We start from the raw sequence: 27,582 nt of genomic DNA on the forward strand, positions 1-27,582 counted from the left end.
ACCAACCAAATAGGTAAACCAGATTCTTAAAAAACAGAACTTTATTATAAAGAAAAAAAAGTAAAAGAAGCACCTCTGTAAAATCAGGATGGAAGGTAACTTTACAGGGTAATCAGATTCAAAACATAGAGGATTCCCCTCTAGACAAAACTTTAAAGTTACAAAAAACAGAGACATAGGGAAAACTCTAAGCATAGGGAAAATTCACAAGGTAAAAACAAACGATAATCTAATGCACTTTGCCTTATTTACTTACTCTTTTTGCAATACTGAGACTCATTTTAGGAAGATTTTAGGAGAAGGAGTTTTCTGACCTGATGCTTCTCTACTTCCCCAGAGAACACACAACAAAGAGCACAAACAAAGCCTTCCCACGCCCAGATTTGAAAGTTTCTTCTTTCCCCATTGGTCCTTTTCGTCAGGTACCAACCAGGTTATTTGAGCTTCTTAACCCCTTACAGGTAAGGAGGAATTCTAGGCTAGCCTTAGCTGTATGTTTATGACTACTGTCTTAAGCTGATGGCTGTGTCAAGTATCCCTCCCCTCAGCTTGTATGAAAACCAAGCTGTCTAAAAAGCGTTGCACACTTACATTGAAAAGCATCACGGTAATGTTTTATCATCCGTGTTCATAATAGCTGCATGATCTCTTCAGAAGTGAGATAGTCAGAGAGCTCTGCCAATTATATTTCATAGGTAGGGAAACACGCACATCTTGTTGAAGACAATAATCTCTGAGTCAAGGTCTGGTTCCTCTGTAATGACCACCATTGCTGGAATCCAATATATGTAGATTGATTTTTCAGAATTACATGTGGAACTATAAAAAAGAGTCAAACATTTCACAGCATGTACTGCTCTTCACTCCAGTGGGGCTATAATAAACTATTAAGGACCATATTGTTAATGGTATTTAGACACCTAATATACAGATAGGTGCCTAGTGGGATTTTAAAAATGCCTAGGTGCCTAATGCCTATTGATTTTTGCACCTTTAGGTGCCTAAATACCTTTAAAAATAACGAAAGCACTACAAAATTGAGTGTAGACCAGGCCTGGATTTTGTGTTGTAGAAAATGTATACACATGCCAGGATATCTCATTGTCAAGTAATTGCATAGGAATGTCAAAGAGAAGGTGAGTGAGTGTCAAAACTCACCAGCCTGTCATATGCAGACTGAAAAACCAGAGCAAGAAAGTCTGCAGCACATGAGAACCTGAGCTCAGGATGCAAGAAATATATGAACATAACAGTAAAAAGAATAGCAGGGGGAAGAGAGATTATTTTATTTATTATTTTAGTTATTGGTACTGCAGTAGCTTTGAAGGATCTCCATCAACTTGACACCTAGCTAATTAAAAACATACTTTAAAAATAGTTTCAGGTGTCACATTTGCCTTGCGTTCCTCTCACAAATGTTGTGGTTTTATAATCACATTTCCCTATACTTCTCATGGTTTCCTTCTCCTCTTATAGCTCCGTCAACGACCCATGCAAACAACAGAGGAAATTAACAGTATATGGGAGAAAACACAGAAAGTGACTAAACACAAAGTGCTTCCAAATCACAAAGTAAACAAAGCAATAAATAAAATAAAAAGAGAAGTATATTTTTCCTCTAATCCCTTATTTATAGTAATCTAGAGGCAACTTGTAAAAACAGTACACGAAACATTTTCAGTCAGAAGTGTAATTTTTAAGTGGATGGTCTTTTAAGCAAAATAAATGTGCTAAATGCAACATATAAGGGTGGACTGAACTCCATCAGTGTAGAACCCTGGAAACTGCAAGGGAAAGAAAGACTGTAGATATTGGGCCTCATTTCCAAAAGGACCCTCCTTTTCTGCCCATGCAAAAGTGTGTGTCACTGTTCAAACACTAACATAGGATACCTTAAGTGGCACTGAAGCAGTGTTGGTCCTCTGCACAGGGGTGATTTTAATACTGGGAGCCTGACTTGAAAAAAGACTATGGAACCTGGCCTATGAAGTATAGACTCCTTCACCTACCACTGAAATGCAGGTAGCCTTTGGGAGGAACGCAGAAGCTTTTAGACAGCCCAAAGCAATATTGCACAACAATTTAAAATCAGAAAATGAGTCACCAGTAGTTATAGCTGTGTTCTCACTTGAAACCCCCCTCCCCGAATTTATAATTTGGCTGAAACTCGGTAAAAAAAAATCTGAGCTTTAGGGCAAATATTTTTTTTACCAAATGTCTCCAAAAACTCCAAAAATTAAAAGATAAAAATGGGGAATACTCACTTTGACGTGATGTTGTTATAAAAGAAGGGATCTTTCATGCTCATACAACCACAAATAATATTTTGACAGAAACAGAGAAAAGGTGAACCTCACTTGAATAAAATATCTTTACAGATAAAGGCCCCAATTCTGCAAAAATGTATGCACATGCTTAACTTTGCACATCTCAGTAATCTCAGTGCTTTAAATACAATTACGGATGTGCTTAAAGTTAAACATGAGCTATATGCAGGATTGGGTGTGATTGCTAACAGGGTGACATTTTTCAAACATACTCAGTTTTGAAGTCAATGGGAGTTTTACTACTGATTACAATGGGAGCAGAAGTAGGCCTGCACTGATGATTTTGGAGACCCCCATCCTATGTCTTCAATAGTCTCCTTCACTTCTGTGGACTGGGAGGACCTTACATGAGCAGATATCCCTAGAGGAAACAAAAGACAGGGAGGGAGTGCTGCTTAGAGTATAAGAACGGCCACGCTGGGTCAGACCAAAGGTCCATCTAGCCCAGTATCCTGTCTTCCGACAGTGGCCAATGCCAGGTGCCCCAGAAGGAATGAACAGAACAGGTAATCATCAAGTGATCCATCCCCTGCTGCCCATTCCCAGCTCCTGGCAAACAGAGGCTAGGGACACCATCCCTGCCCATCCTGGCTAATAGCCATTGATGGACCTATCCTCCAGGACTTTATCTAGTTCTTTTTGAACGCTGTTATAGTCTTGGCCTTCACAAAATTATCTGGCAAGGAGTTCCACAGGTTGACTGTGTGTTGGGTGAAAAAATACTTCCTTTTATTTGTTTTAAACCTGCTGCCTATTAATTTCATCTGGTGACCCCTACTTCTTGTGTTATGAGGAGTCAATAAATAACACTTCCTTATTTACTTTCTCCACACCAGTCATGCTTTTATAGATCTCTATCATATCCCCCCTCAGTCATCTCTTTTCCAAGCTGAAAAGTCCCAGCTGTTCCATACCCCTAATAATTTTTGTTGCCTTTTTCTGAACCTTTTCCAATTCTATTGTATCATCCCCCTTCTTTCAGAGTAACAGCCGTGTTAGTCTGTATTCGCAAAAAGAAAAGGAGTACTTGTGGCACCTTAGAGACTAACCAATTTATTTGAGCATGAGCTTTCGTGAGCTACCCACCACCTGAGTTCCATGGGGCTCTGCCAGGTTTATGGGGGAGGGAGGGATGGAGTCACTGTCTTTCATCCCTTTCTCAGCAGAGGAGATGTAAGCAGCAGAGCTCCATGCCAGAATTATTGCTGCTTCAAGGAAATGCCATGGTTTGGGTGGCCTCTGCACCCTCACTCACTCCCCTTCTATCCAGGGGGCAATCTGAAGTAAACTCTTTGAGATGAAACAGCTGGAGATTTCTTGTCCCTCTGGTTTCTTTTGGGGTGCACGCCAGGACAATTTTGCTCTGGCAGCAGCAGGTACATTTAGAGACAGAGATCTTCCCCAGTGCATTTGTAAAACGCCTCCTTCAAGAGCTCATGAAAACCTGCCTGTCACCATCAGAAATTTTACTTTCAAGAAATTAAAAGCAGTATTTAGTGTGTTGTGCAAGGCACTGCCTGCCTGCGCCATATCCACAGCACTTGCGCACGGGGGTGGACAGTCCCCATGTTCGCTGAGCTGTATGAAATCATGTGAAACCTCTGGTTGAAACAAGCAACCTTTTGTGATTATTATGCAAATAATGAGGCTCCCAAGTCTGATTCACCCCATGTGATCCTTACACATGAGCCTTTGCAAAAATACCAAACTGACTGGTGCCATGGGGCATCCTAATTCAGCGAACTCATTTTTTATCGGATATACATGTAGTTACCCAGACCTCTCTCTTGAATAGGGGCTCATTCAGTGAGCACCATTCCTGTCCTCTGTATGAGGCAGGGGTCCTGTGGAAAAAAACAGTACATGATCATAGAGAGATACGCCGGGTGAGGTAGTATCTTTTATTGGACCAAGAACAGCTCTGGGTGGCTCGAAAATTTGTCGCTGGACAGTAGTTGGTCCAATAAATTACCTCACTCTGTCTAATATCTTGGGCCCAACACACCTACACCGGGTAGTGCATGATCGTTTAATTACTGCTGGTATCACAAGGCATGTGCAGAAGGAGGGTGAATTTAGGTTGCACAGGCAACCGTAATGCTGGCCTTTCCTAACCGTAGAGTGCTTGACTTTGTCACCTTAGTCTTTTCACATATTTAATGGGAAAGATATAATATTTATCACATGATTTCTCACTTTATCCCTGCGATATCAGCTCTATATATGTAGCCTCTCTCTCTCTCTCTCTCGTTCCGTCTCCTGAGTGAACCCCAAACACTCTCATTTTGAAACCATAAGGCTGGCTGTCTTCCTAGCACTGCCTTCCTTTGATTTCACCCATTTAAAAGCCCAGGAGCAGATGCTCGGGTTCGGACCGTTTTCTGTGTAGCTCCTCCCCACTTCCACGTGGAGCAGCGGCCCCAGCCTCGTCCCGCAGCCAGTGCAAGTGATGTAACTACGTGCCCCTTGGACACGCCACTTCTGCCAGGCTGAACAAATCGCTGCGCAGTCCCGTCCTCCTCCCTCCCCTGCCAACCCAGGCCTTAGCCCCACCCTCCCTGATCCCTTCTAGGACATGGCGATTGGTGCAGCCAGGAGAGTGGATGGGGCCCGCATTGGACGCCTCGCCGCGTCAGTCACCGATGTCGGCCGGGCTGCTTCCTTGCTCGGGCTAGGGGGAAACTTCCTTATTATTGTGCTCGCGAGTGACCCGCAGGGTTCAGCCGCGGCCCGAGCCAGAGGTGCCGCCGCCGCTGGAAGGAACGCGGGGAGCAGCCGCCGCCGCCGCTGCAAGGAACGCGGGGAGCAGCCGCCGCTGGAAGGAACGCGGGGAGCAGCTGCCGCCGCCGCTGGAAGGAACGCGGGGAGCAGCCGCCGCTGGAAGGAACGCGGGGAGCAGCTGCCGCCGCCGCTGGAAGGAACGCGGGGAGCAGCCGCCGCTGGAAGGAACGCGGGGAGCAGCTGCCGCCGCCGCTGGAAGGAACGCTGGGAGCAGCTGCCGCCGCCGCCGCTGGAGGTGAGTAGCGTTGTCTGGCTCGCTCGCTCACACTGCAGCCGGGTAGCCCTCCATGGCTGTGACCCCAGCTTGCTGCCGATTTCAGATTCCCCCCCCCCCCCCCGGCAGGCATTTTTGCCATGGGGTGGGTGGAAGGAGGCAGAGCCGCCGCGTTCAGCTTTCCGGGAGCGGGGGCGGGGGGGTGGTGGGCAGGGTTGTGAAGCTGTAACCAAGTCAGCCCCGTGAAGCCCTTTCCCCCAAACGCGCTCTCCTCCTCGGGGATTGCCTGTGTCGACAGTGGATGGGGCTGCTGGGAGGGAGATTATTGCTGGCGTTTATTAGCCCGAGGTACAAGCAGGTCTGCCTGACTTTCCCCCTCCCCCTTTCACGTTTCTGTGCATAAGGCGAAAAGGGCCAGAAAAAAACAGACAAACCCTCACACAGTTCAGTAGAGGCTGGGCTGTGCAAGGGACTAAATTACCCGCTCATTTTTTAGCGAGATAACAGGGATTTGCGAGCTATGTACTCAGCTGCCGAGCGAGGAGAGCAAGCAAAGATCATACTGCATGTAATCCAGGGTAGGCGGCTTCTTGCAAGCTGCTCTGTCGCTTCTTTGCAGCCTACCAGGGTTAGCAGCATTAGCATCCAGGCTTTTCTGGGGAGATAGGGAGTGTGCATTTAAAGGACTTGTCTGGGTGGTGTGGGGTTTTCATGGCTTTCCTGGGATTGTGGTTTCTCTCACAACTCAGCTGATACACACAGCACAGTTGGTAAGAAAGATTGATCGCTTTTATTAGTGAGGCACTGCTTTGCTGCAGAATTTGTCAAGATCCAAATGATGTGCCCTGGATTTTATTTAGGGCAGATCTTATTTATCTACCTTGTGCCTGATACCTCCAGGAATGTATTTAGAGGGATGTTGCTTAGTTCTGCAGTTAAGTCTTTATCCTTTTACCCATTTCAGCATCTTATTCTCTCCCTGTCTGGCCCTCTGTAGGGGGCAGAGACCAATTCTTAGTTTCATTTTGGCCTGATATTTTCAGAAATGCTGCGCAACCCCCGACTCTCCGCCTCAGGAGCTCAGCGGCAGCATCTTTGAAAAGCAGACCACGTGTTCCATCAGAGACTGCTGCTTACATACCTTTGTGTGAGTGTGTGCACACGCGTGCAAGCATCATCCACAAACTCCCCCTGGGCTCTGAGGACAATGAGGTCAAAGATGAACTGGCTTATGCTAACAGTGAGCGGGTCTTGGTGGTGACTTAGATATTTGGGTATCGTATAGGAATTACAGTATAGTAAAGTTAATACACTAGCCCACCTATATGTTGATAGAGGAGTGGCTTTAATAAGAGGGTTTTTATATGCGGTTGCAAAAGTCTTAGGGACTATAAACGGATGTTATGAGGTGTAGCTCTACAAAGGAGTACACTGTACTTCTGCGCACCTTAGTGGCATGTGTCTGTATATATGCTAAGAGATTAAATTGTAATATATGAAAAATTCATTCATCTAAAAAACCTTAAATCACTATTAGCAGTTTAATGGTCTAGCCTGTACTGTACTGTTAAAGGTACTCTAGAAAATTGCACAGGCAAGTATCCTGCAAGCCGTTTTTACGCATGTATAACTTTAGTCATGCGAGTAGTACCACTGACTTCAATGGGACTACTCTCTTGAGTAATGCTATGTGTTTGGCAAGATTGGGTCCTAATTCAGTGTCCGTTTGCATATGATTTATTTTTAAGAACAAAAATTGGCTTCCGTCCACATAAGGCAGGGCAGATGTCCCAGAAAAATAGATTCTCAGGGTCTTTTAAATGCATTGTAGGCAATTTATTTATGGCTGTGTCACCCAGACAAAGAAGCACCCTCTAAAAGTCTAAAGCATATAGCTAGTGAATTCTCTCTGGGGTTCTTAATGACTAAAATAATCAGCTGAATTAGCATTTTGCTTTCAAAAGCATTTTCCCCGTCCTAGTGATCATGTGGCCCGTGGGCCGTAGTTTGCCCACCTCTGCCCTAACTACATCGACCTAAGCACTGTGCCTCTCGTAGAGGTGGAGTTATTAAATTGATGTAGTGGGCGACTTACGTTGGCTGGAGCACCATTGTAGTGTAGACACTTACAGAGTTAGGTTGACATAAGCTGCCTTATGTCAACCTAAAACTGTATGTAGACCAGGCCTAAATCTTGAATACTGGGTGTCAGAGTATGAGTAGGCAGTAAAACACTTCCAGGGAAACAGATTCCCTTTGGCAATCTCATACCTATGGCCAGAATGCCTTGTGTTATTGTATGTTGATTCCCCCGCAGTAATCCAGCCCTTTATGTGTTTAAGAGTGGGGGCTGAGTGGGGGGAGCACTCTGCCTCCTGTAGACTCTTGAGCATCCGTGCGTGTGAAATTTCAAATGGTGTGTGTCACTCTTTTAATTTTGGGGATCCCAATTTGTTGCACTCAGGCCGTGTCTATGCTACCACTCATGTCACTCACGGGTGTGAAAAAAAACACATGAGCTTCTCCCGCTGACGTAGCTACTACCCCTTGTAGAGGTGGTTTCATTATATCGATGGGAGAGCTCTCTCCCGCTGGCATAGAGCAGCTACACGAGCGATCTTACAGCCACACAGCTGCATCGGGTCAGCTGTGCCTCTGTAGGCTCGCTAGTGGAGACATGGTCTCAGACTAGTAGATAAGGGCATCATCCTGGAGGGTGCTAAGTGCTGGGGAAGAGTTCTGAGCATCCTCTGCTTTCGTTGAAGAGCAGGAATTGAGGGTGCTCAGTGGCCTTTAAGAAACATTTGGTACATTGCAGGATCTTGTCCAGGCATCGTGTGCTGAATGCCGTCTCCAAGAAATGAGACGGAAATCGATGTTGACAATACTTTCAAGATGTGCCCATGTAACTGACATGATGCTTTTGTCATCTTGTCCCTCCCCTTGTGCCCCTGGTGTCCGCTTATGATCCTCACTTGTTGTGTTGAATTTAGATTGTGTGCTCCTTGGGGCCAAGGGCACGTGTCTGCCTTTGAAAATGACAGCGCTAACTCAGCCCTGGTCTACACTAGGACTTTAGGTCGAATTTAGCAGCATTAAATCGATGTAAACCTGCACCTGTCCACACGATGAAGCCCTTTATTTCGACTTAAAGGGCTCTTAAAATCGATTTCCTTACTCCACCCCTGACAAGTGGATTAGCGCTTAAATCGGCCTTGCCGGGTTGAATTTGGGGTACTGTGGACACAATTTGACGGTATTGGCCTCCTGGAGCTATACCAGAGTGCTCCATTGTGACTGCTCTGGACAGCACTCTCAACTTAGATGCACGATTGTTTGCCATTGCTCTGACGCAGGGAGGAGCGACTGACGACACGGCTTACAGGGTTGGCTTACAGGGAGCTAAAATCAACAAAGGGGGTGGTTTTACATCAAGGAGTATTTGAGGCAGGACTTCACGGAGGGTTCCAATAAGAAATGGTGCACCTAAGTTATTGTTCTTATTGGAACAAGGAGGTTAGTCTGGCCTCTGATTGATACATGGCTAGATTTACCTCACTGCACCTTCTCTGTGAGTGACTGCAGTGTGACCTAGAGGAATGAGTCCCCTAGACGGGGGGCGGGGGTGGGTGTTTGCAAATGAGTACAAAACAAATCTGGTCTATTTCTTATTTTGATATACTCCATCTATCTTTTACATCTTTGGCTGGCAGCAGACGGTGCAGAAGGACTGCATGCCATCCACATCTCAGGGCTGCTCGGCAGAAGATGGTACAATAGGACTGCTAGCCATCCTCATCTCTTGCCTGCCCGGCAGAAGATGATGCAATAGGACTGCTAGCAATCCGTATCACCTGCCTGCTCACCATAAGATGGTTCAATAGGACTGACTGCAGGACTAAAGAGAATGACTTGATCAAGTCACTCCAAATTTAGTCCCTGCACCCATGTCTGCCCAGGCGCTCCTGATCAACCTCACACAGGTGACCAGGAGTACCTCGGACATGACGATGATGGCTACCAGTCCTATTGCACCGTCTGCTGCCATAAGGCAATGGGTTGCTGCTACTGTGTAGCAATGCAGTACCACGTCTGCCAGCACCCAGGAGACATACGGTGACGGTTACCTGAGCGGGCTCCATGCTTGCCGTGGTATGGTGTCTGCACAGGTAACTCAGGCAAAAAGGTGCGAAACGATTGTCTGCCCTTGCTTTCACGGAGGGAGGGAGGGAGGGAGGGAGGGAACGGGGGCCTGACGATATGTACCCAGAACCACCCGCGACAATGTTTTAGCCCCATCAGGCATTGGAATTCTCAACCCAGAATTCCAATGGGCAGCGGAGACTGCGGGAACTGTGGGATAGCTACCCACAGTGCAATGCTCCGGAAGTCAACTCTAACCTCAGTACTATGGAAGAGCTCCGCCGAGTTAATGCACTTAATGCACTTAGAGCATTTTCTGTGGGGACACACACACTTGAATATATAAAACCGATTTCTAAAAAAACGACTTCTATAAATTCGACCTAATTTCGTAGTGTAGACATACTCTCAGAGAGAACTCCACCGGCACATTACTGCAGGTCTTAGGCCAAGAGCAAAAAGTAAATGAGCTGTCCATCCCTAGGTCGGCCTCCTAGGCAGAGGCCTCGGGGAGCCCCCTTAGCTATTCTGTTGATGCTGAGGCTTGTGATTATGTAGCTGTCAGAAGCTGTCTGAGGACTCAAGGAGACTCCACCTAAAAGTCTGTCAGTGCTCCTACCTGATCAGCTGGCAGGATTGTCAATGGAGAAAAATGTGAAGCCCTTCCAATTTCTTTTGCCCTCCACACCAGGAGGATTCTCAGTCTCTGGAGGATGGGTGGGGGGAGAAGGAGGAATGAGGTGTTGTACCTGGATCTCCTGCAGGCCAGGGCAAAGGTGGCCCCCAGGTGATCATCTGACCCATTCACTCACCCACCACTTCTTCACATTGCCAAAGACTTACGCCCCAGAATTTTAAGGAGTTGGCTGGATTTTTATTTCCGTAGTCCAGTGATTTCACCTGTATTTTCAGTACCAGATTCCTCTTTCAGCCCTGTTAGCCCCATGAATAGGTGTCCGTGCAGTGGCACCAAGCTTCTGGGATACAGTCACGCTCTCTGACTTTTTTTCCCCCTTTATATACTAGATATTAAAAGGGACACTGTCCTCACCTGGCCTATAAAATAGGGATTAGGAAGATTTTTGTTTGAAATGTCCCACGTGTTGAGGATACTTTGCTTATACAACAAAAGTGAAGGTGCCGTGTATTCTCTCACACGGGGAACTGTTCTTGTAAGCCTTGCTCTTTTTTGCTGCATGTCCTGTTTTAGCTCAAATGTCGAGTTGTAGCAAAATGAGGGTGGCTAGGACAAGAATTCCTTCCGTTAGGAGAAAAAACATTGGACTAGGGCAGTGGTTCCCAAACTTGTTCCGCTGGTTGTTCAGGGAAAGCCACTGGTGGGCCGGGCTGGTTTGTTTACCTGCTGCGTCCGCAGGTTCGGCTGATCACGGCTCCCAGTGGGACGTACTGGATGCCGCTACCAGCAGCCCCCATTGGCCTGGAGCAGTGAACTGCAGCCACTGGGAGCCGCGATCGGCCGAACCTTCGGACGCAGCAAGTAAACAAACCGGCCCGGCAGGAACAAGTTTGGGAACCACTGGACTAGGGGCTTAGCGAAGGGACCGTGCAGTAAATTCTGTAATTATTGGGGCAGTGTCAGTAGAAGAAGCACATTAGTTACCACTAACAACAGTGAAGGAAAAGTTTATTTGTTCATGCTCCGCCAATTGGCAGACATCACTGTTTTGGGAGCGCTCAGCATTGAGCGTTTTGTTGTGAGTACAGTACCGTGTTTACTTTAACTCACTGTCTCAGAGGTGGTGTGTTTAGAACAGTAAGTTCCTATAATCACATGAGGAGATTATTAGACGCCATGTTGGAAAAAGAGCTACCTATGTTTGTTTGGTATGATGCAGTGTTGTGTAGGACAAAAAGGTGTTAGTGTCCTATGACTACAGGGGTGTTAATGGGCCACTTCATCTTAAGTGGTTCCTTAGATTACTTGTTAACTACTTGTGCTAAACCAGGGGCCAGCAAACTTTTTGGCCCAAGGGCCACATCTGGGTATGGAAATTGTATGGTGGACCATGAATGCTCACAAAATTGGGGGTTGGTGTGCAGGAGGGGGTTAGGGCTTCGGCTGGGGGTGCGGGCTCTGGGGTGGGGCCAGAAATAAAGAGTTCAGGGTGCGGGTGTGAGGGCTCCGGCCTTGGGGGTGCAGGAGGGTGAGTACAAGGGGTTCAGAGGGCGGGAGGGGAATCAGGGCTTGGGCAGGGGGTTGGGATGCTGGAGCGGGTCAGGGGTGCAGGCTCCAGGCTGAGCTTACCTCAAGCAGCTCCTGGAAGGAGCCGCATGTCCCCCCTCTGGCTACCCCTTCTGCAGGTGCCGCCCCTGCAGCTCCCGGTGGCCGCAGTTGCTGGCCAATGGGAGCTGTGGGGGCGGTGCTTGGAGCAGGGGTTGCATGTGGAGCCATCTGGCTGCCCCTATGCGTAGGAGCCAGAGGGGGGACATGCTGCTGCTTCTGGGAGCTGCGCGGAGCCATGGCACATGTGGAGGCCGTGCTCCCCAGCAGGAGCTCAAGGGTCAGATTAAAATGTCTGAAGGGCCAAATGTGGCCCCCGGTCTGTAGTTTGCCCACCCCTGTGCTAAACTGTTCAACCTTGTATTTAGGTAGACACCCTGAGTACCTTTTCCAGACCTGAAGAAGAGCTCTGTGTGATGCAAAAGCTTGTCTCTCTCACCAACAGAAGTTGGTCCAATTAAAAGATATTACCTCACCCACCTTGTCTCTCTATTTAATTAAGTTATATCTACACTGCACTTTGGTCAGTAAAACTTTTGTCTGTCAGGGGTGTGAAAAAAACGCTGACCGACAAAAGTTTTACCCACAAAAAGCACCAGTGGGAGACACAGTCCCACCGACAAAGCTACCACCCCTCATTGGGAGTGGTTTTATTTTGCTAGCTAGAGAGCTCTTTGGAAGGTTGGGATTTGCAGATGTCTCTTCCTTGTTTAGCATTGGAGAGTCTCTGCAAACAAACTGATGTGCTGCAATACAACCATTCTGTAGATGTTAATACAAATCCCACATGGAGGTGGTTGTGTTCAGATTTACATGTCGGGTTCTATTGAAAATCAGTGAGGAACACAGTGGGTGTGTGCTGTGGTTGGACTTGCCAAAGATCTTTGATCTTGCAGATTTGGGCCTAATTTACAAAAGGGACTAGTGACTTTATTAATTAATGGAGTCGCCAATGGGGTGCTGTTGTGGAAATAACAAATGTCATTCTGGGGTGTATGGCATAAAGTGGCCACACGGGATCAGACCAATGGTCCATATAGCCCAGTATCCTGTCTTCCCACAGTGTCCAATGCCAGGTGCTTCAAAGGGAATGAACAGAACTGGGGATGGATCACTTGATAATTTCCCTATTGTCCATCCCAGCATCTGGCAGTCAGAGGCTTATTAACAGGCGTGTTATATGTAAGACAGGGGTGGCGGTTGTTCAGCTCTACTCGGCACTGGTGAGGCCTTAGTTGGAGTATTGTGTAGGTCCCTCCTCCCTTAACATGCTCGTCCCCTCTCCTCGGCAGCCGAGCCCGGGCCTGGAGTGAGCCACTGCTGCCTCCCAGACAAGCTCTCTCAGGCAGAAGCAGCTCTGTCCCGCTCCCCACCTGGCTGCCAGGGAGAGCGGCTGAACGTGCCACGGGGGAGGTGCAGGGAGAGAACGACAGAGCACCTCTCCCTGCACACCAGGCCAATCTGTGTGTGTGGAGGGGGGGGCAATTGACCCTACATGCCCCCCCCTACATGTTGCCTCTGCCACCTTAGACAATTTGGGGGCTTTCACTTTCACAGGATGGCACCTCTGGAAAAATCAGATTCCATTTCCCAGGGGTGTCTCAAGTTGTGCACCCATAATGACTAGTCACTTTTGAAAACTTACATATATATATATATATTTTCCCTTTACCTGCTGCCTGTCCTGGAAGATTTCCACATGGTGGCCGTCAGGATAAAGGCTTGTCTACACTACAGAATTAAGTCGACTTAAGTTACGTCGACGACCATAAGCCGTTTTAATTGCATCGGTTGTGCATGTCCACACAACGCTCCTTGTATCGGCAAAGCGCATCCACAGTCGTTGCTCTTGCATCGACAGAGAGAGCGTTGCACCATGGGTAGCTATCCCACTGTACAACTCGCCACCCTCTGTAACCCTCTGCCTTTGGGAGCTCTGGGAATGGATTGAGATGCATCATGGCGGGGGGGGCGTGCTTGCCATCCCATGATGCAGTTGTTTCCATCCCATCATTTCATGGGCTTCCAAATTTGTTTCGTGCCGTTTTTCAACAGCCCTTGTAAACTGTGCACCCGCCATCTCTGTCTAACAGCATGGATCCTGAGTTGCTGACCATTGTGGTGATGAACGTTATGAACACGACACGTCTGGTCCTGCATTATTTCATGAGCTGCGAAACAGAGAATGACTCGGTGGTGCCTGCCCTGCTGGCTGCCATGGAAACAAATAATTCAAGATTGCTGCTGGCATTCACGGAACAGCTGCACGCGGTGGACCGTCGGTACTGGGCCCGGGAAACAAGCACTGAGTGGTGGGATCGCATCGTGATGCACGTCTGGGATGATGAGCAGTGGCTGCAGAACTTTCGGATGCGCAAATCCACCTTCCTGGAACTGTGTGCGGAGCTCGCCCCAGCACTGCGGCGCAAGGATACCAGAATGAGAGCTGCCCTCACTGTTGAAAAGCGAGTGGCGATTGCTGTGTGGAAGCTGGCAACTCCAGACTGCTACCGGTCAGTCGCAAATCAGTTTGGAGTTGGAAAGTCCACTGTGGGGGCTGTGGTAATGCAAGTGTGCAGGGCCATTAATCGCCTCCTGCTACGAAGGACTGTGACTCTCGGTAATGTGCAGGAAATAATTGATGGCTTTGAGGCAATGGGATTTCCTAACTGTGGAGGGGCAATAGATGGAACTCATATCCCAATTTTGGCCCCAGACCATCTTGCGAGGGAGTATATCAACCGAAAGGGCTACTTTTCTATGGTCTTGCAGGCGCTGGTGGATCACCGGGGCCGTTTTACTGACATCAACGCAGGGCGGTCAGGGAAGGTGCATGATGCACACATTTTTCAGAACACTGGACTGTATAGAAAGCTGCATTCTGGGACGTTCTTTCCAGACCAGAAGATCCCAATGGGGGATGTTGAAATGCCCATAGTGATCCTGGGAGACCCTGCCTATCCCTTGCTGCCATGGCTCATGAAGCCTTACACTGGGAAACTAGACAGCAGCAAGGAGCGCTTCAACAACAGGCTCAGCAGGTGCCGAATGACCGTTGAACGTGCCTTTGGCCGATTAAAAGGTCGTTGGCGCTGCCTTTTTGGCCGGTTAGATCTCGATGAGGAAAATATTCCCATGGTCATTGCGGCCTGCTGTATTCTGCATAATATTTGCGAAGTGAAGGGGGAAAAGTTTCCCCAGGAGTGGAGCACTGAAGTTGATCGGCTGGCTGCTGATTTTGAGCAGCCAGATACCAGGGCAATTAGAGGGGCACAGTGTGTGGCTATTCGAATCAGGGAGGCCTTGAAAGAGCATTTTGACCATGATTCCCAGTAATGTGTCTAAGCATTTGGCCAGGCACTGTTTACTTGCTGCCTTGAATGGCACCTGTAGTGCTTGCTTCCTGAGCTTTAATTGTAGTGAGCAAATGTTCCTGCCTATAGCCACTGTGTTTAAATGTTAGCACCAACTAACTTGTGTATGACACAAATAAAAAGTCAATTTGTATCAAAGAAGAAAGTTTAATAACAGGTCAAAACACAATTTTTTGGTCAAATTAGGGACATGGAAATGAAGAACGGTCTCGGTTACAGCTCTCGCAGCTGAGTATAACTCCAGCTTTCACTGTGAAACAAGTCCCTAGAGGTGGTGTGCAAGGCGTACTGCGAGGGACCGGGAACATGCGTAGAATGTGGTGGGGAGTTTGGGGAGGGCATAGAATGGAGTTCTGTATTAGCTGCAGGGGGACTCGTGTGTGGATGTGCTCTGACTGCAGCATGATGAGTTCACTGCCTTATCTGATGGTGGCACTTCACCGGTGTGGAGGAGTGGGTCCTCAAGGGCACATCTGCATGAGCCAAAGAAATAATGAACAGCTACAGTATTGTGAATGCGCTCACAGCTGTGAATCATAAAATGTACACACACCTCTTTCTCACTATTCCTTGGGTAACACACAGGTCAGCGCAAGTCCCAAATGTGGTGTGTTTGGCAGGGGGCGTGGGGGAGAATTGGGAAGAATGGACGAAGGGTCTGGGTGGTTTCTGAAGGGGGTTACTAGAAGCCCCAAGGGAGACTTTTCTGAATATTGGTACACTTTTCCACAGGCTAGGGTTATCGAACCCAATATCTCACTCCTAAGGGTAACCTAGGATGCAAGGGTACATCTCCTGCTTGCGTGTGGCTTCAGACTGGCTCTGTATGCTGCTCACCTATGTGCCACTCTGGTCCCTGCAGAAATAATTGTCAGGTGGTGCAACAAAGTTTCCTACAGCAGGGGGGAGAAACAAGGCAGTTCTGCCAGGGAACTTTTGGCAGAGGATTGCAGAATACCTACAGGAAAGTTTCCTAGACATCTCTATGGAGGATTCCTGGGACATCTCGGTGTATGTTAACAAACTTTTCCGCCTGGCCCCTACTGCGTAGATGCAAAGGCTCTGTTGCATGTCCCTTTCATGCCCCTTCTTCTTCATGCCACTAGCAATCAGCCTGTAGGTTTCAAAGTTCCTACAGCTGGAGCGAAACTACAACCCCATACACCCAGCAGATCCAGCAGCTCCCGTGTTCTCCACACGGGAGTGCATCTGTTGTGGAAAGCCAGCATGGTCTGCTGGGAAGGTGCTGTGTGAACCGTCCATGGAAAGCAAACAGGAAGAGGAATTTCAAAAATTCCCAGGCCTTCAAAAGGGGGGGGGGAGGGGCGCATACCAATGTACCTTCAGGGCAGTGGAGTTCAAACTGCTGACCAGAGCAGTCAGGATGGGCATTGTGGGACACAGGGCCGTCCTTAGGCATAGGCAGAATACAGGGTTGCCTAGGGCACCTGAAAATTTGGGACACCACTGGGTCTTAGTGTTCACCCAGCCGGATCTTCCTATCCCTGTTCTGACCCTTCCTGCAGACTCCCACAGCTGGCTGCTGCAGCCTGGTGACCCTTACTCCAGAAGGGATCTAGTAACTTAAAAGTGAAAAAGCCTGCCTGCCTGCCAGCCCTATTAGTACGACATTGAAACTGTTAAAGAGCCATTTAAGGGGTAAATGAAGCCATTTAACAGGCATTTGCCAACCCCCAGGTATATACTGTCAGTTTCTGGATTTACCGACAAAAACAGTAGTGTATTACTGTAATATTTACTCAGAACATGCTAGTCTACATGACCTTAGTTTAAAATTTGCTTTAAAAATATTTCATTAGTGAGTTGGTGATTTTATAATCTTCACATCTCTAAAAAATCCTTGCATAGATTTTTAGATCCACAGTCATCTTTAGTCTGAAATGCTTGGATCTTCAGAGAGATGTTTTTTTTAAAATAAATCCTACAAAAGGCCACCCTTATCTAAAATACACATTTTAATTACTACAGTAAAAAAAACTTCTGAAGTGTTCCTGTCCTTTCTGTTCATGCCTTTCTCCCTTCACACTTTCTCCCTCCTTGAAGAGAGCCCTTAAAGGGACAACAGCCCTTTCCTTCCAGATAGCTGGACAAAAAGTTTCCCTTTCTTTACTTCTGACTATCTGATGAACTAGTTTTAAGAGAACCCTCCAGCAAAATCAGTACCTAGTAACATATAAAATCCTTTGTTATGCCTAAAATCTTTGGAAACGTATTTTTTAATGTTGGTGAAATTTCATGAACATGTCTATTGTTGTGGAGATCACACAAAGTAAATTAGTGTTCCCTTTTTCTAAAAGCAATGAACATTGTTCTAAACACACTAAACCTCTATGACTGATTAATTTAAAATAATGTCTTTGTTTCAGTGAGTTAAATATGTAGTAATCTGGAATGAATCATAGAATATCAAGGTTGGAAGGGACCTCAGGAGATCATCTAGTCCAACCCCCTGCTCAAAGCAGGACCAGTCCCCAATGTTTGCCCCAGATCCCTAAATGGCCCCCTTGAGGACTGAACTCACAACCCTGGGTTTAGCAGGCCAATGCTCAAACCACTGAGCTATCCCTCCCCCTTTAGTTATACTGATCTAACAACCTAGTGGAGACCACAGAATCATAGAATATTTGGGTTGGAAGGGACCTCAGGAGATCATCTATTCCAACCCCCTGATCAAAGCAGGACCAATCCCCAATTTTTGCCCCAGATCCCTAAATGAAATTATGAAGGTTTAAGAGTACATTTTAAAATATAAAATCAGCTTAGAAATACTGATTAAGAAAATGTAAAACAGAGAAGAGTTGCATCATGTATTCCATAATATGTAATGCTGTATTCAGCAAGACAGTTGACTCGCCTTTACTACAAAGTTTTTGCAAATCTCTGACAAACTTCAGGGCATATCAAAAAACCTGTGACTGAAAGTTTTTATTCCCAAGTTTAGTGCTTTTAATTAGGTACCTTCTGCATGTCTGGTCTTCACCGTCTGGCATGCAGTGGAAAACATGCTCCATTTTCTTTAGAAAGAAATGGCAGAGGAGTGTTTTTTTTTTTCAAATGTCATTTGCTTCAGTTGGGTTCGGGGATTTGGCTGGAAAGGGGTGAGAAGAGTGGGGGAGGGAAGAGAGGAGGGAGACGGTGGGGAGAGGCCAGGGCGGAGTGAGGGTGAGGTCTGGGGCAGAGCAGGGGTGGAGCATGGGTGGGGCCACAGGCAGAAGAGGTGGGCTGGGGAGCTAGCCTCCCCAAGTGGCAGCTTCACCCACTGCCCGTCAGGGTGGATTTGATTTAAATCCAATTGATTTAAATCACTAGTCAGGAAGACTCAATTTAATCATGGATTTCTACGTAAAAGTGCATTCTTGTTGATCGTTATAACCTTTATACATATTCTTCACAACTCAGAGATAGATGTAGGTTTTATTTTTAGAAGGTACACACTACACATTTTTAAAGTGATTTATTTTGAAAACTTTTCAGATTAATTTTCCAGCTATATCAGAAAATGGATGATTGTTTGGTTATTTCATTTACCAAAGGTAATTGAAGCAGGTATTTATGAAGTCATTGGGAGGTGAACTGTCTCCAAATCAACAGGTTAATCCTTAATATTTGGAGGATTTTCTTGTCATGCTGTATTAGGAGAACATCACCAGACAGACATTTACATTGTTTTATTTAACTAAAACAACAACGTTAGGTATTCTGGATTTTTTTCTTCAACAGCAAACATATATTTTAACAAAACAAGCATATGAATATTTGAATTTAGGTAAACATTCAAGTTTTTTAAAATCAGGTTTGTTTTCGTTACAATTGTTTTTAACTAAAATAATTACATGACATTTTTTAAAAGAAAAAATTAAATAGACGGTCAGCCAGGTCAACATGAGAAACTAAAATGTTGGTTTCTGCAGCTAACTCAGTCACCTTCACCTTCATTTTTCTGTTTGTTCATAATCTGGAAAAGAAAAACAAGCTTTCTTGCTTTTTCAGGTCCCAAACAATTTTTCAATTTGGAATGAATTAGTCCAAAGGAAGAAAATATTCTTTCTACACTGGCAGAAGAAGCTACTGCTGTTAAAAGTGAGATTATCACTTCAACAGTCTCTGAATTCATGTGCTGAAGTAACTTTCACTGGTGTGACTTTCTTTAAAACATCATCAGCAAACACATATTTTTTGAATGGTGGATAGTCTTTAGAATCCGGTATGTTGAGGATGGATTCTCATAAAGAAAATCAGTCAACGCAGTTATTTAATTATTATTACCATACTGCTCATTTAGTATTGCTCATTGCATTCACTGACACTCAGTACTCCTTTAAAGGTGAAATTGTAAAAGGAAGATCTGCCTATTTCAGCTATTTATTTTTTTATCACAACTGCATCTAAAATGATAGTACCATAGAGTAACAACTATACTTTTTGCTCAAACATGAGAATTCAAGAATAGTCCAGAAGGAAGACAGGCAGTCCTTAAGAAAGAAGTATGAAATAAAAAAGTATACCAACCTGAAGATCCTGCATGTTCAGACTTGTTGCTTTCATCATCTTCAGTGCAGCTTCCCCCTGAGAAGGAATACTTCTCATTATGTTGTTTAACTCGGGCAACCAGGCCTTGCATTTCTTTATTGCACTGTTTGCATTTTGCACACATGCCTGTTTTACCCACAGGTAGAGGAACTTCATTCAAATATTCCCAAACTGGGTCTCTTTTACAGCCTGTTGCCATTATAGGTTTTCTCTTCTCGTGAGAGAATGGTATGGTAGATCTCAAATCAGTGAAGGCTACACTCAGAAAGACCTCAAGACTTCTGGAATATGCTGCTCAAACAGTTTCACTTTTGTTTCCACTGCCTGTCCCTCCCTTCTCACATTCATCTCCAGACTTCTCCTTGTCCAGATCTATTCCGACCCCAGCAATCTTCTATTCATTGAACTTTTTGAAACTTTGTACTTTTAAAGAGAGGTAAGGGATTGATTCTGTGTACACAAATTTGCAGAGGGACAATAGGGTTCAGGTCTGTTATTTCTCACCTCTATTTATTTATTTATTTTTTATTTAAAAACATTTTTGCTGTTAACAAGCATGTTATCTCTGGAGACACAAATCCACAGTTTGAGAACTGCAAAACTAAGCATCTCTGATGGTGTCTTCTAGACTGAGCACTGAATCCCATTGAGTAGATAGAAAGATTAACCTAAATAATCTATACAGAAGCACCTGGAACCCCGTAAGACTGGATCCCTAATCCATGAACAATTGGAACTCATGTACAAAACTTTTCTTAAACATTACATGAATATATTGTCTCATACCATAGAATTAGAATTTATAATCCCTATTCTATGATGAAAAAAGAAAAGGAGGACTTGTGGCACCTTAGAGACTAACCAATTTATTTGAGCATGAGCTTTCGTGAGCTACAGCTCACTTCATCGGAACTCACGAAAGCTCATGCTCAAATAATTTGGTTAGTCTCTAAGGTGCCACAAGTACTCCTTTTCTTTTTGCGAATACAGACTAACACGGCTGTTACTCTGAAACCATTCTATGATGAGATATCTTTGAGCTATAATGTATTTTAATTAAAACTATCTGTAGATAGATTTTTTCTTCAAAAAGCATTTTATCAAAAAAATCCGATGTAAATAAAAAAAATCCGATTTAAAAAAAAAAAAAAAAAAAGCATTGATTTTTATCCACCCTGTTGCCCATGACAGGATATAAGAGCAGGTCGGCTCCCGCACACCCAGCGAGCACTGCAGTGTCCTTAGGTCGGGGCCGTATTCACAGAGCCGAATGCGCCAGCGGTGCGCATTCTGCGTGAGGGAGAGGGTACGGGGGTCTCTGAGGAACTGTGACTCTCTGCCGCCATGAGGCGAGCCGGGTGCCTTGGTATCCTTTGCTGCCCCGCCCCGGCATAGGGGCACCCGTTTAATAATACTGCGTAGGGCCCCATAAATCCTAAGGGTAGCCCTGGTGGGACAACTCATTTTGTCCCATTAGGGCGACATAACCAACTGCAGGTCTACGCTGGCGCTGCATCACTCTAACTGCGTCGCAAAAAGCTCTGAGCCGCTCGTTGAGGCAGTTTTATTGCGTGGGCGTAACAGGGGAGTTACATCTGCGGGAGGAGCATTTTGGTGCGTTCACCGCCAGTGTTTTGTCGACGCAAGGGGACTTTTGTCGACAGAACTGTCTTGTGTAGACAAGGCCAGAGTTTTTTAATAGAGCTTTCAGACTCTAACTCCCAAGATAACATGAAGCTTCCACTCACTACATTCACGGCAAGGAAGAGTAAAAGCCTTAAATAGAATCGGCAGTGGACCAGGAAGCTTCCATTGTGAGTCTCATGGATAAGTATACAGGAAACACTGCACCCATTTGAACATATGACACACAAAACTTGCAGCCTTCTTGCATGATGCATTTATAAACAACAAAGAATTTTAACTTAAACTTTAAAACGCACAACGTCTTAGAAATAAAGCAGTAACAGACAGGGACTTACAGGACCTTTGGAAAATCTGATTTGTCATTCTTTCAAATAGGCGCTGCATTTGTGTCTTGTTCTGCTTCCTGCAAATATAGCACTTCCTGGGAAGTGTCAGTAAAAAAGCCTGAGAGACACAATGGTGCCCTTTGCAGTTATGGAGATGGTGAAACAGATCTTCCTAAAAACGGTTTAGAAAACTCAAGTTCATGGTCACTTATGCCACCATGCTGTCAAAAGAGTTCAGCACACAGCATCTCCCATTGTTTTCAGTAGGAGCTGCTGGTTCTTCAGCACTTGCAGATCTGGCCACTTAATTTGTGGGGCTAAATGGGGGCTGAGGTACTTTGATAATCTGGACCCGAGTTTGTATTTATATTACAGGGGTTCCCAAACTTTTTCATTGCATGGATCCCGTCTTGGGGGCCACATTCCCTCCGATTGTCAGTCACTTACCATCCCGGTGGCAGTTACTGCAATTGCTTACATGGGCAATTAAATCAGGGAAAATAATTGTTCCATGTATTTTTAACTTTAGCAGCTGGAAACAAGACAGCCAGCTCTACCCCAAACCACAGCCTAGCAACTCTTGGGGCGGGCTATTTCCTTCTCTTCCCCCATTTCCTTCTTCCCCCAAAATAGTAACATTGACTCAGTCCTGTTGTATTCTTAGAGCAGACAAAGGAGTTCTCTGAGGCTTCAGGGGTGGAGTTTTATTGTTAGTGCAACATGTTGTAACAAATGACCCAAATACTTTGAGATTCGGCCTTCTGGGAGAATTTCACAGTTGCTTCTTCTGGAATGAGAGGTTGTTTCTCTGCATCCAGCTCCAATGCACACACCCAGAAAATTAATATATAGCTAATATATTGTAAGAAATCAGTGTAGCTCTTTGGTATAAACAAATGCTGAAGACCAGATGTAATGTTGGTGCAACTCTTGCAGTCAATGGAGCAGCACCTGTTTTCACTATCAGAGCTTTTGGACTTGGACATGTAGGGCTGCTGTTTTGTGGATAGCTGTTGAGCAGTCTGCATGCTGGGAAGAGAGTCATGTCCCAGAGCGAATGTTGAAGCTGCAGCCTCACTCTGGATCACGCTGGCTGTGTTGCTACCCAGAGGTTGGATGATGGGCTTCTTGGAGAGGGAATGTGAGTTTAATACAAGTAGATATCATTTGAAAAACAAACCATCCAAAACCTCCGCACGCCTCTTTTACCGTGCTGCAGCATTGCCTCTTCTTAGGGAAATACTGTGGTACAGTTAACTATCACTGCATGGTGATTATCAGCTGGGATCTATTTTAGTGTCAGCTACCGTACAAATTATCTTTCACCAGGCATCTGTGTCCAGTATAATTAAAAAACAAAATACATGGAAGAACCAATTTGCACAGGTGGACAGAGCCCTGTCAGCTGGCACAGGAGGAATCCTGACAGGAGACTTTCACCTATCAAAAGGATCAGTTCCCCACTGGTGCAGAGGATTTAGTCTATACCATGGGGGCGGGGTGGGGGGGTTGAGGGGATGGTTGGGCGGGAACAGCCCTGAAAGTTTTTAAAAAAATGGCCAACAAAGACAAATGGGATTTGCAGCATGTTCTAAAGCAACCCAGCAAGGGACTCTCCCATACCCATTCCAGGAGAAAACTCCAGCCTTCTCAGTCCTGCCTTAGTGGAATTGAGAGCAGGTCTACCTCAGCTGACCTCAACCAAGATACAGGGTGAGAGATGATCATTCAAATGTTTAGGGCCTAGATAGATATAATAGAATATCGGGGTTGGAAGGGACCTCAGGAGGTCATCCATTCCAACCCCCTGCTCAAAGCAGGACCAATTTCCAGTTTTTGCCCCAGATCCCTAAATGACCCCCTCAAGGATCCCGAGGGCTATTTCCTTCTCTTCCTCCATTTCCTTCTTCCCCCAAAATAGTAACATTGACTCAGTCCTGTTGTATTCTTAGAGCAGACAAAGGAGTTCTCTGAGGCTTCAGGGGTGGAGTTTTATTGTTAGTGCAACATGTTGTAACAAATGACCCAAATACTTTGAGATTCGGCCTGCTGGGAGAATTTAACGGTCGCTTCTTCTGGAATGAGAGGTGGTTTCTCTCGTTGCTGCCAGGTATAAACCAGGAGTGAGCTTGGCTTATGGCATTGTCAAGTGCTGACTGACGGCATGTTTTCTTCTTTCCTTCCTTTTTTGTCTCTCTTTGTTTCTTTGTCCCATATTATTGTTCCCTCTGAAGGTGCTGGCTGTTAGATGGTTTAGTGGACCCAACAGAGGATGGGGAGTCAGGAGTTCTAGTATGTGGGTTTGGGCAAGTCACTTTAACATCAGTATCTTGTTTGTACAGCTCTGTGAAATGCTAAACTGTTGTTGTGATGCTCCGTGGGAATTGTAGGCAGTGCACCCTTTCTCCTGGACACTTCATGGCCTTGGGGTGGGTGGGAGGACATGTGTGCACACGAACATATTTTGGTGATGCTCAGTAGTGCGAATTCCTTCTCTACCTGGATTTCTCAGCTAGTAGCGTACAGTGGTATTGCACTTGGCCAGTACCCTGTAAACAATTGAGATCAATCTAATCGGGACCTGTTTAAATAACTTCTTTGCAGATATCCTCCTTTAAAAAGGTGTTCTATTGTAATTGCCCAAAACATTGCACTAGTGCAGTTAGAAATTGGTGTGTTTTGAGCCATTAGTTTAGAACACTGTAGTGGGCTTTCAAGGGTCGGAGGAAGAATATTTTTGTCTAAATAACAATACTTAGCGCTCTCGTCTAGTGCTTTTCTCTGCTAGATCTCAAAACACTTTAAAAAGTAAGCACCCTATCCCCATCTTATACATTGCCAGGGCAGCTAAATAACACACAGTAGCTGTGACACACTGAGTCTATAGCAGAGTGGGAAATGGAGCCCATGTGTCCTGATTCTACTGTCTAATGCCCTATTTACTGGTAAGGATTAAAGGTGAATCCATGTAGCAAAAACACAGACATGACATGGTTAGACAGGAAATATTTTTCTGTTGGTTCCGCTTCCTTCTCAGAACAGGCTGTGGTTGCGTCACTTACTCATCACTTTTCATTTCTCTTCTTCCCCAGGAAGGAAAAAGCTACATGACTTGCTGAAGGGAGAGAAAATGTTATGTTGGGGATGTTGGTCTTTTGGCCAGCCTGGGATAGGTAGCAATCTCCAAGCAATCATCCCTGAGCCACAGGTGTATGGGTTCATTCACGACCGAAACATCAAGGAGGTGGCTTGTGGAGGAAACCATTCTGTTTTCTTACTGGAGAATGGAGAAGTTTATACCTGTGGCTTGAACACCAAAGGACAGCTAGGCCATCAGAGCGAGGGAAGCAAGCCAGGTACATGGATTTCTTTTTGCATACTTCAAACACCAGCTGCGGTGGTGGGGGAACATGTTTGTTTGATTCTTCATGTGAAAACTCTTGTATGAATTCTTTGTGACTCAGCAATGAATGGAGCTGATGGTTAATCATGCTTAATTGTAGAGAATTAGGGTGCTGATGGTTAAATCATGCTGAATTGTACAGAATTAGGGTGCTGAATAAGGTGGGTTTGGTTACTGGAAACCATGATGTATCCAAGCATTGCACAAAAGTAGAGGCATCAATATGGGCATAGATGATCTGGTGTAGAAGTTTCCTACTTTGTGTAAATGTGGCTTGCTTTCTCTTAGCGTTATAGGAAGGGAGGGCTGTTAATTACAGTGCTCTCCCCTGCCTTTCAGACTTTACTGTGTTCCCCAGAATCCAAGGTCTCATTAGTGTAGGGGTTGACATCTTGCTAGGAGCAACCTCAGGGGCTGATCCTGCTCCTTGTGGTATCAATGGAAGCTTGGTCATTGATATTAGGGAGAGTAAGCCTATTTTTAGCACAGTTGCTGATAGCAGGGTTTCTTTAGACAGGTGGGGAACAAGAGGGTTTCTTCTGGTAGCAGGGTGTCATGGGGTACAGCCTTCATTGCCAGACAACTGCCGTCTCCTGATCAAGCTGGGGATTAGCTTGAGGCCGACGCCCACGTCAATGGTCTGCATGCCAGCAGTCTGTCTCTGTTCCCGCCTATGGCTCCTCTCAACTCCCAGAACGGCAGTGACTTCTTTGCGACTCCAGCTAGGTCATCATCTGTGTTTTGCTGTCCAACAGTCCAGCCACTTCCCCAGTGGTGCGTAGTAGGGACCCGGTAACTAGCAGTCTCCTGCTGTTCTTCTGTGCTCTCTGTCAATGCTGCTATATTTCCCTGGGCCACTTCCCCATGGCCCCAGCAGCTTCTTCGCCCTTACCCAGGGCACTCAGCTGCTCAGCTCCGTCTTTCTTCCCTGGTTCCTGCCAGCAGCTGCTCTGTCCAAGATGCTTAGTTCTCTCAGCCCTTCAGGGACACAGTCCTTGTCATAGAATACCAGAGACAAATAGAATACCAGAGACAAATAGAATACCAGGGTTGGAAGGGACCTCAGGCGGTCATCTACTTCAACCCCCTGCTCAAAGCAGGACCAATCCCCAATTTTTGCCCCAGATCCCAGATGGCCCCCTCAAGGATTAAACTCACAACCCTGGCTGGGTTTAACAGGCCAATGCTCCAACCACTGAGCTATCCCTCCTGCCCAGGGCTCCCTGGGCTCCATGAGAGAAACTGACCCTATTTTGCCTTGCAGCTCCCTTTTATCTGAGCCTGCTGGGCCCGGACTGGTTGCTCCCTACAACTCTTCCCTGATTGGCTATGCTTCACACAAGGACTCACCACCATTGCTCCTTCTGGGGCAGGGCAAGGTTAACCCTTTTATGCTGGTGTCGGGTAGGCACCCCATCCCACAAGGTTCTCAGAAGAATCTGTGCCACAGTCTGTCCCTGTCTTTCCAACTCTAGAACAAGGTATTCCCCCCCCCCCGCCTCCTCCCCATTCTGTGTGAACTGGCAGAGCCTGTGTGTGCAAACTGTGGGTTCTCAACCCCTCCCCTCCCATGTGCCCACAAGGGTGAGTCGATCCCCTTACCTTTATTTTTCTGGAAGGCGTTACAGATGCTTTGTAAAACTCAATCTCTCCAACAGTAACATCCCAGTTTGCTTGGAGCTGCTTTATATCTTTCTCATTCTAGTGTGTTCCAAAGAGCCAAGAAATCCAGCTGTGATTTTTACTGAAACCAGAATATTAAACGGGTTTAAAAAAAAAAAACAACCCCAAACCAACACTTCCCACCCAATCCAGGTCCAGGCTACTTCTCCCGTGTGAGGTAGAGATGTGATTCCCTTGCTCATGTATTTGTACTTAGGCTAGCTCTGATTGAGGTATGGCGAGGATAAAGAGCAGCCTATCCGCAGTTGCTCGGGTAGCAGCCATGGAGCCATGACTGAGCCGTGTCAAGCACAAGCCCTCCTGAAACTGGGGCGCGTGTGTCCCTGCTGCTGCTACCCATTCTACTCTGGCTGCGCTGCTGTTTATACTCAAGCTAGCACAAGTAGGTGAATCACACCCCTAGCTTGTCGTGTAGACGCAGCCTGAGCGTGGTGTTCAAATTCATCGTCGTTTCCCGTTCGTTGGCTCGTGTCCAGTACAACTGGAACAATACGGATAGTGAAAGCTTCCACGCTTTCATGGGATGCAAAGATTTAAGTGATAGAAACCTTCATTCTGCAGGGCATTAGCCAACCACTAAGGGCAGGGGAGCTGGGGCGAGGAAGTAACTTCCCCTGTGGGACAGTTTATTCCTTATTTGTCTGCTCTGGAGTTGTCTTACACCTTCCTTTGAAGCATCTGGTTCAGGGCCCTGTTTGTGACAGGATACTGGACTAGTTGGATGTGATCCACTATTGTAGCAGTTCTCAACCTGGGGTGGGGAGGGAACATCCCCCATCAAACCTTCTAGGGGGATGTGACCAGCCTTCCCACTCACAGGGTTGCAATCCCATTCGCTCTAATTTGGCCCGGCCTCCTCTCTGTCTTGTCAAATTTGAATGAGTGGGCTTG

General features: G+C 46.1%; 1 protein-coding gene across 5 annotated transcripts in view; it reads left to right on the forward strand.

The window, feature by feature from the left end:
- The first annotated feature begins 5,046 nt into the window (after nucleotides 1–5,046).
- HERC3 (HECT and RLD domain containing E3 ubiquitin protein ligase 3) overlaps nucleotides 5,047–27,582 on the forward strand; it is a 112,782-nt gene continuing 90,246 nt past the window's right edge. For 4 of the 5 annotated variants that reach the window (XM_073340668.1, XM_073340670.2, XM_073340671.1 and 1 more), the window contains exons 1-2: nucleotides 5,263–5,343; nucleotides 24,698–24,961. In XM_073340668.1, coding sequence (XP_073196769.1) covers nucleotides 24,736–24,961 — 226 coding nt within the window. In that variant the 5' untranslated portion in view covers nucleotides 5,263–5,343; nucleotides 24,698–24,735. Of the gene's footprint in view, nucleotides 5,344–24,697; nucleotides 24,962–27,582 lie in introns of all 5 variants that reach the window. The other variant, XM_073340669.2, reaches the window with a different exon arrangement.

This window comes from Lepidochelys kempii, chromosome 4, assembly GCF_965140285.1.
Source record: "Lepidochelys kempii isolate rLepKem1 chromosome 4, rLepKem1.hap1, whole genome shotgun sequence".
Lineage (NCBI taxonomy): Eukaryota > Metazoa > Chordata > Testudines > Cheloniidae > Lepidochelys > Lepidochelys kempii.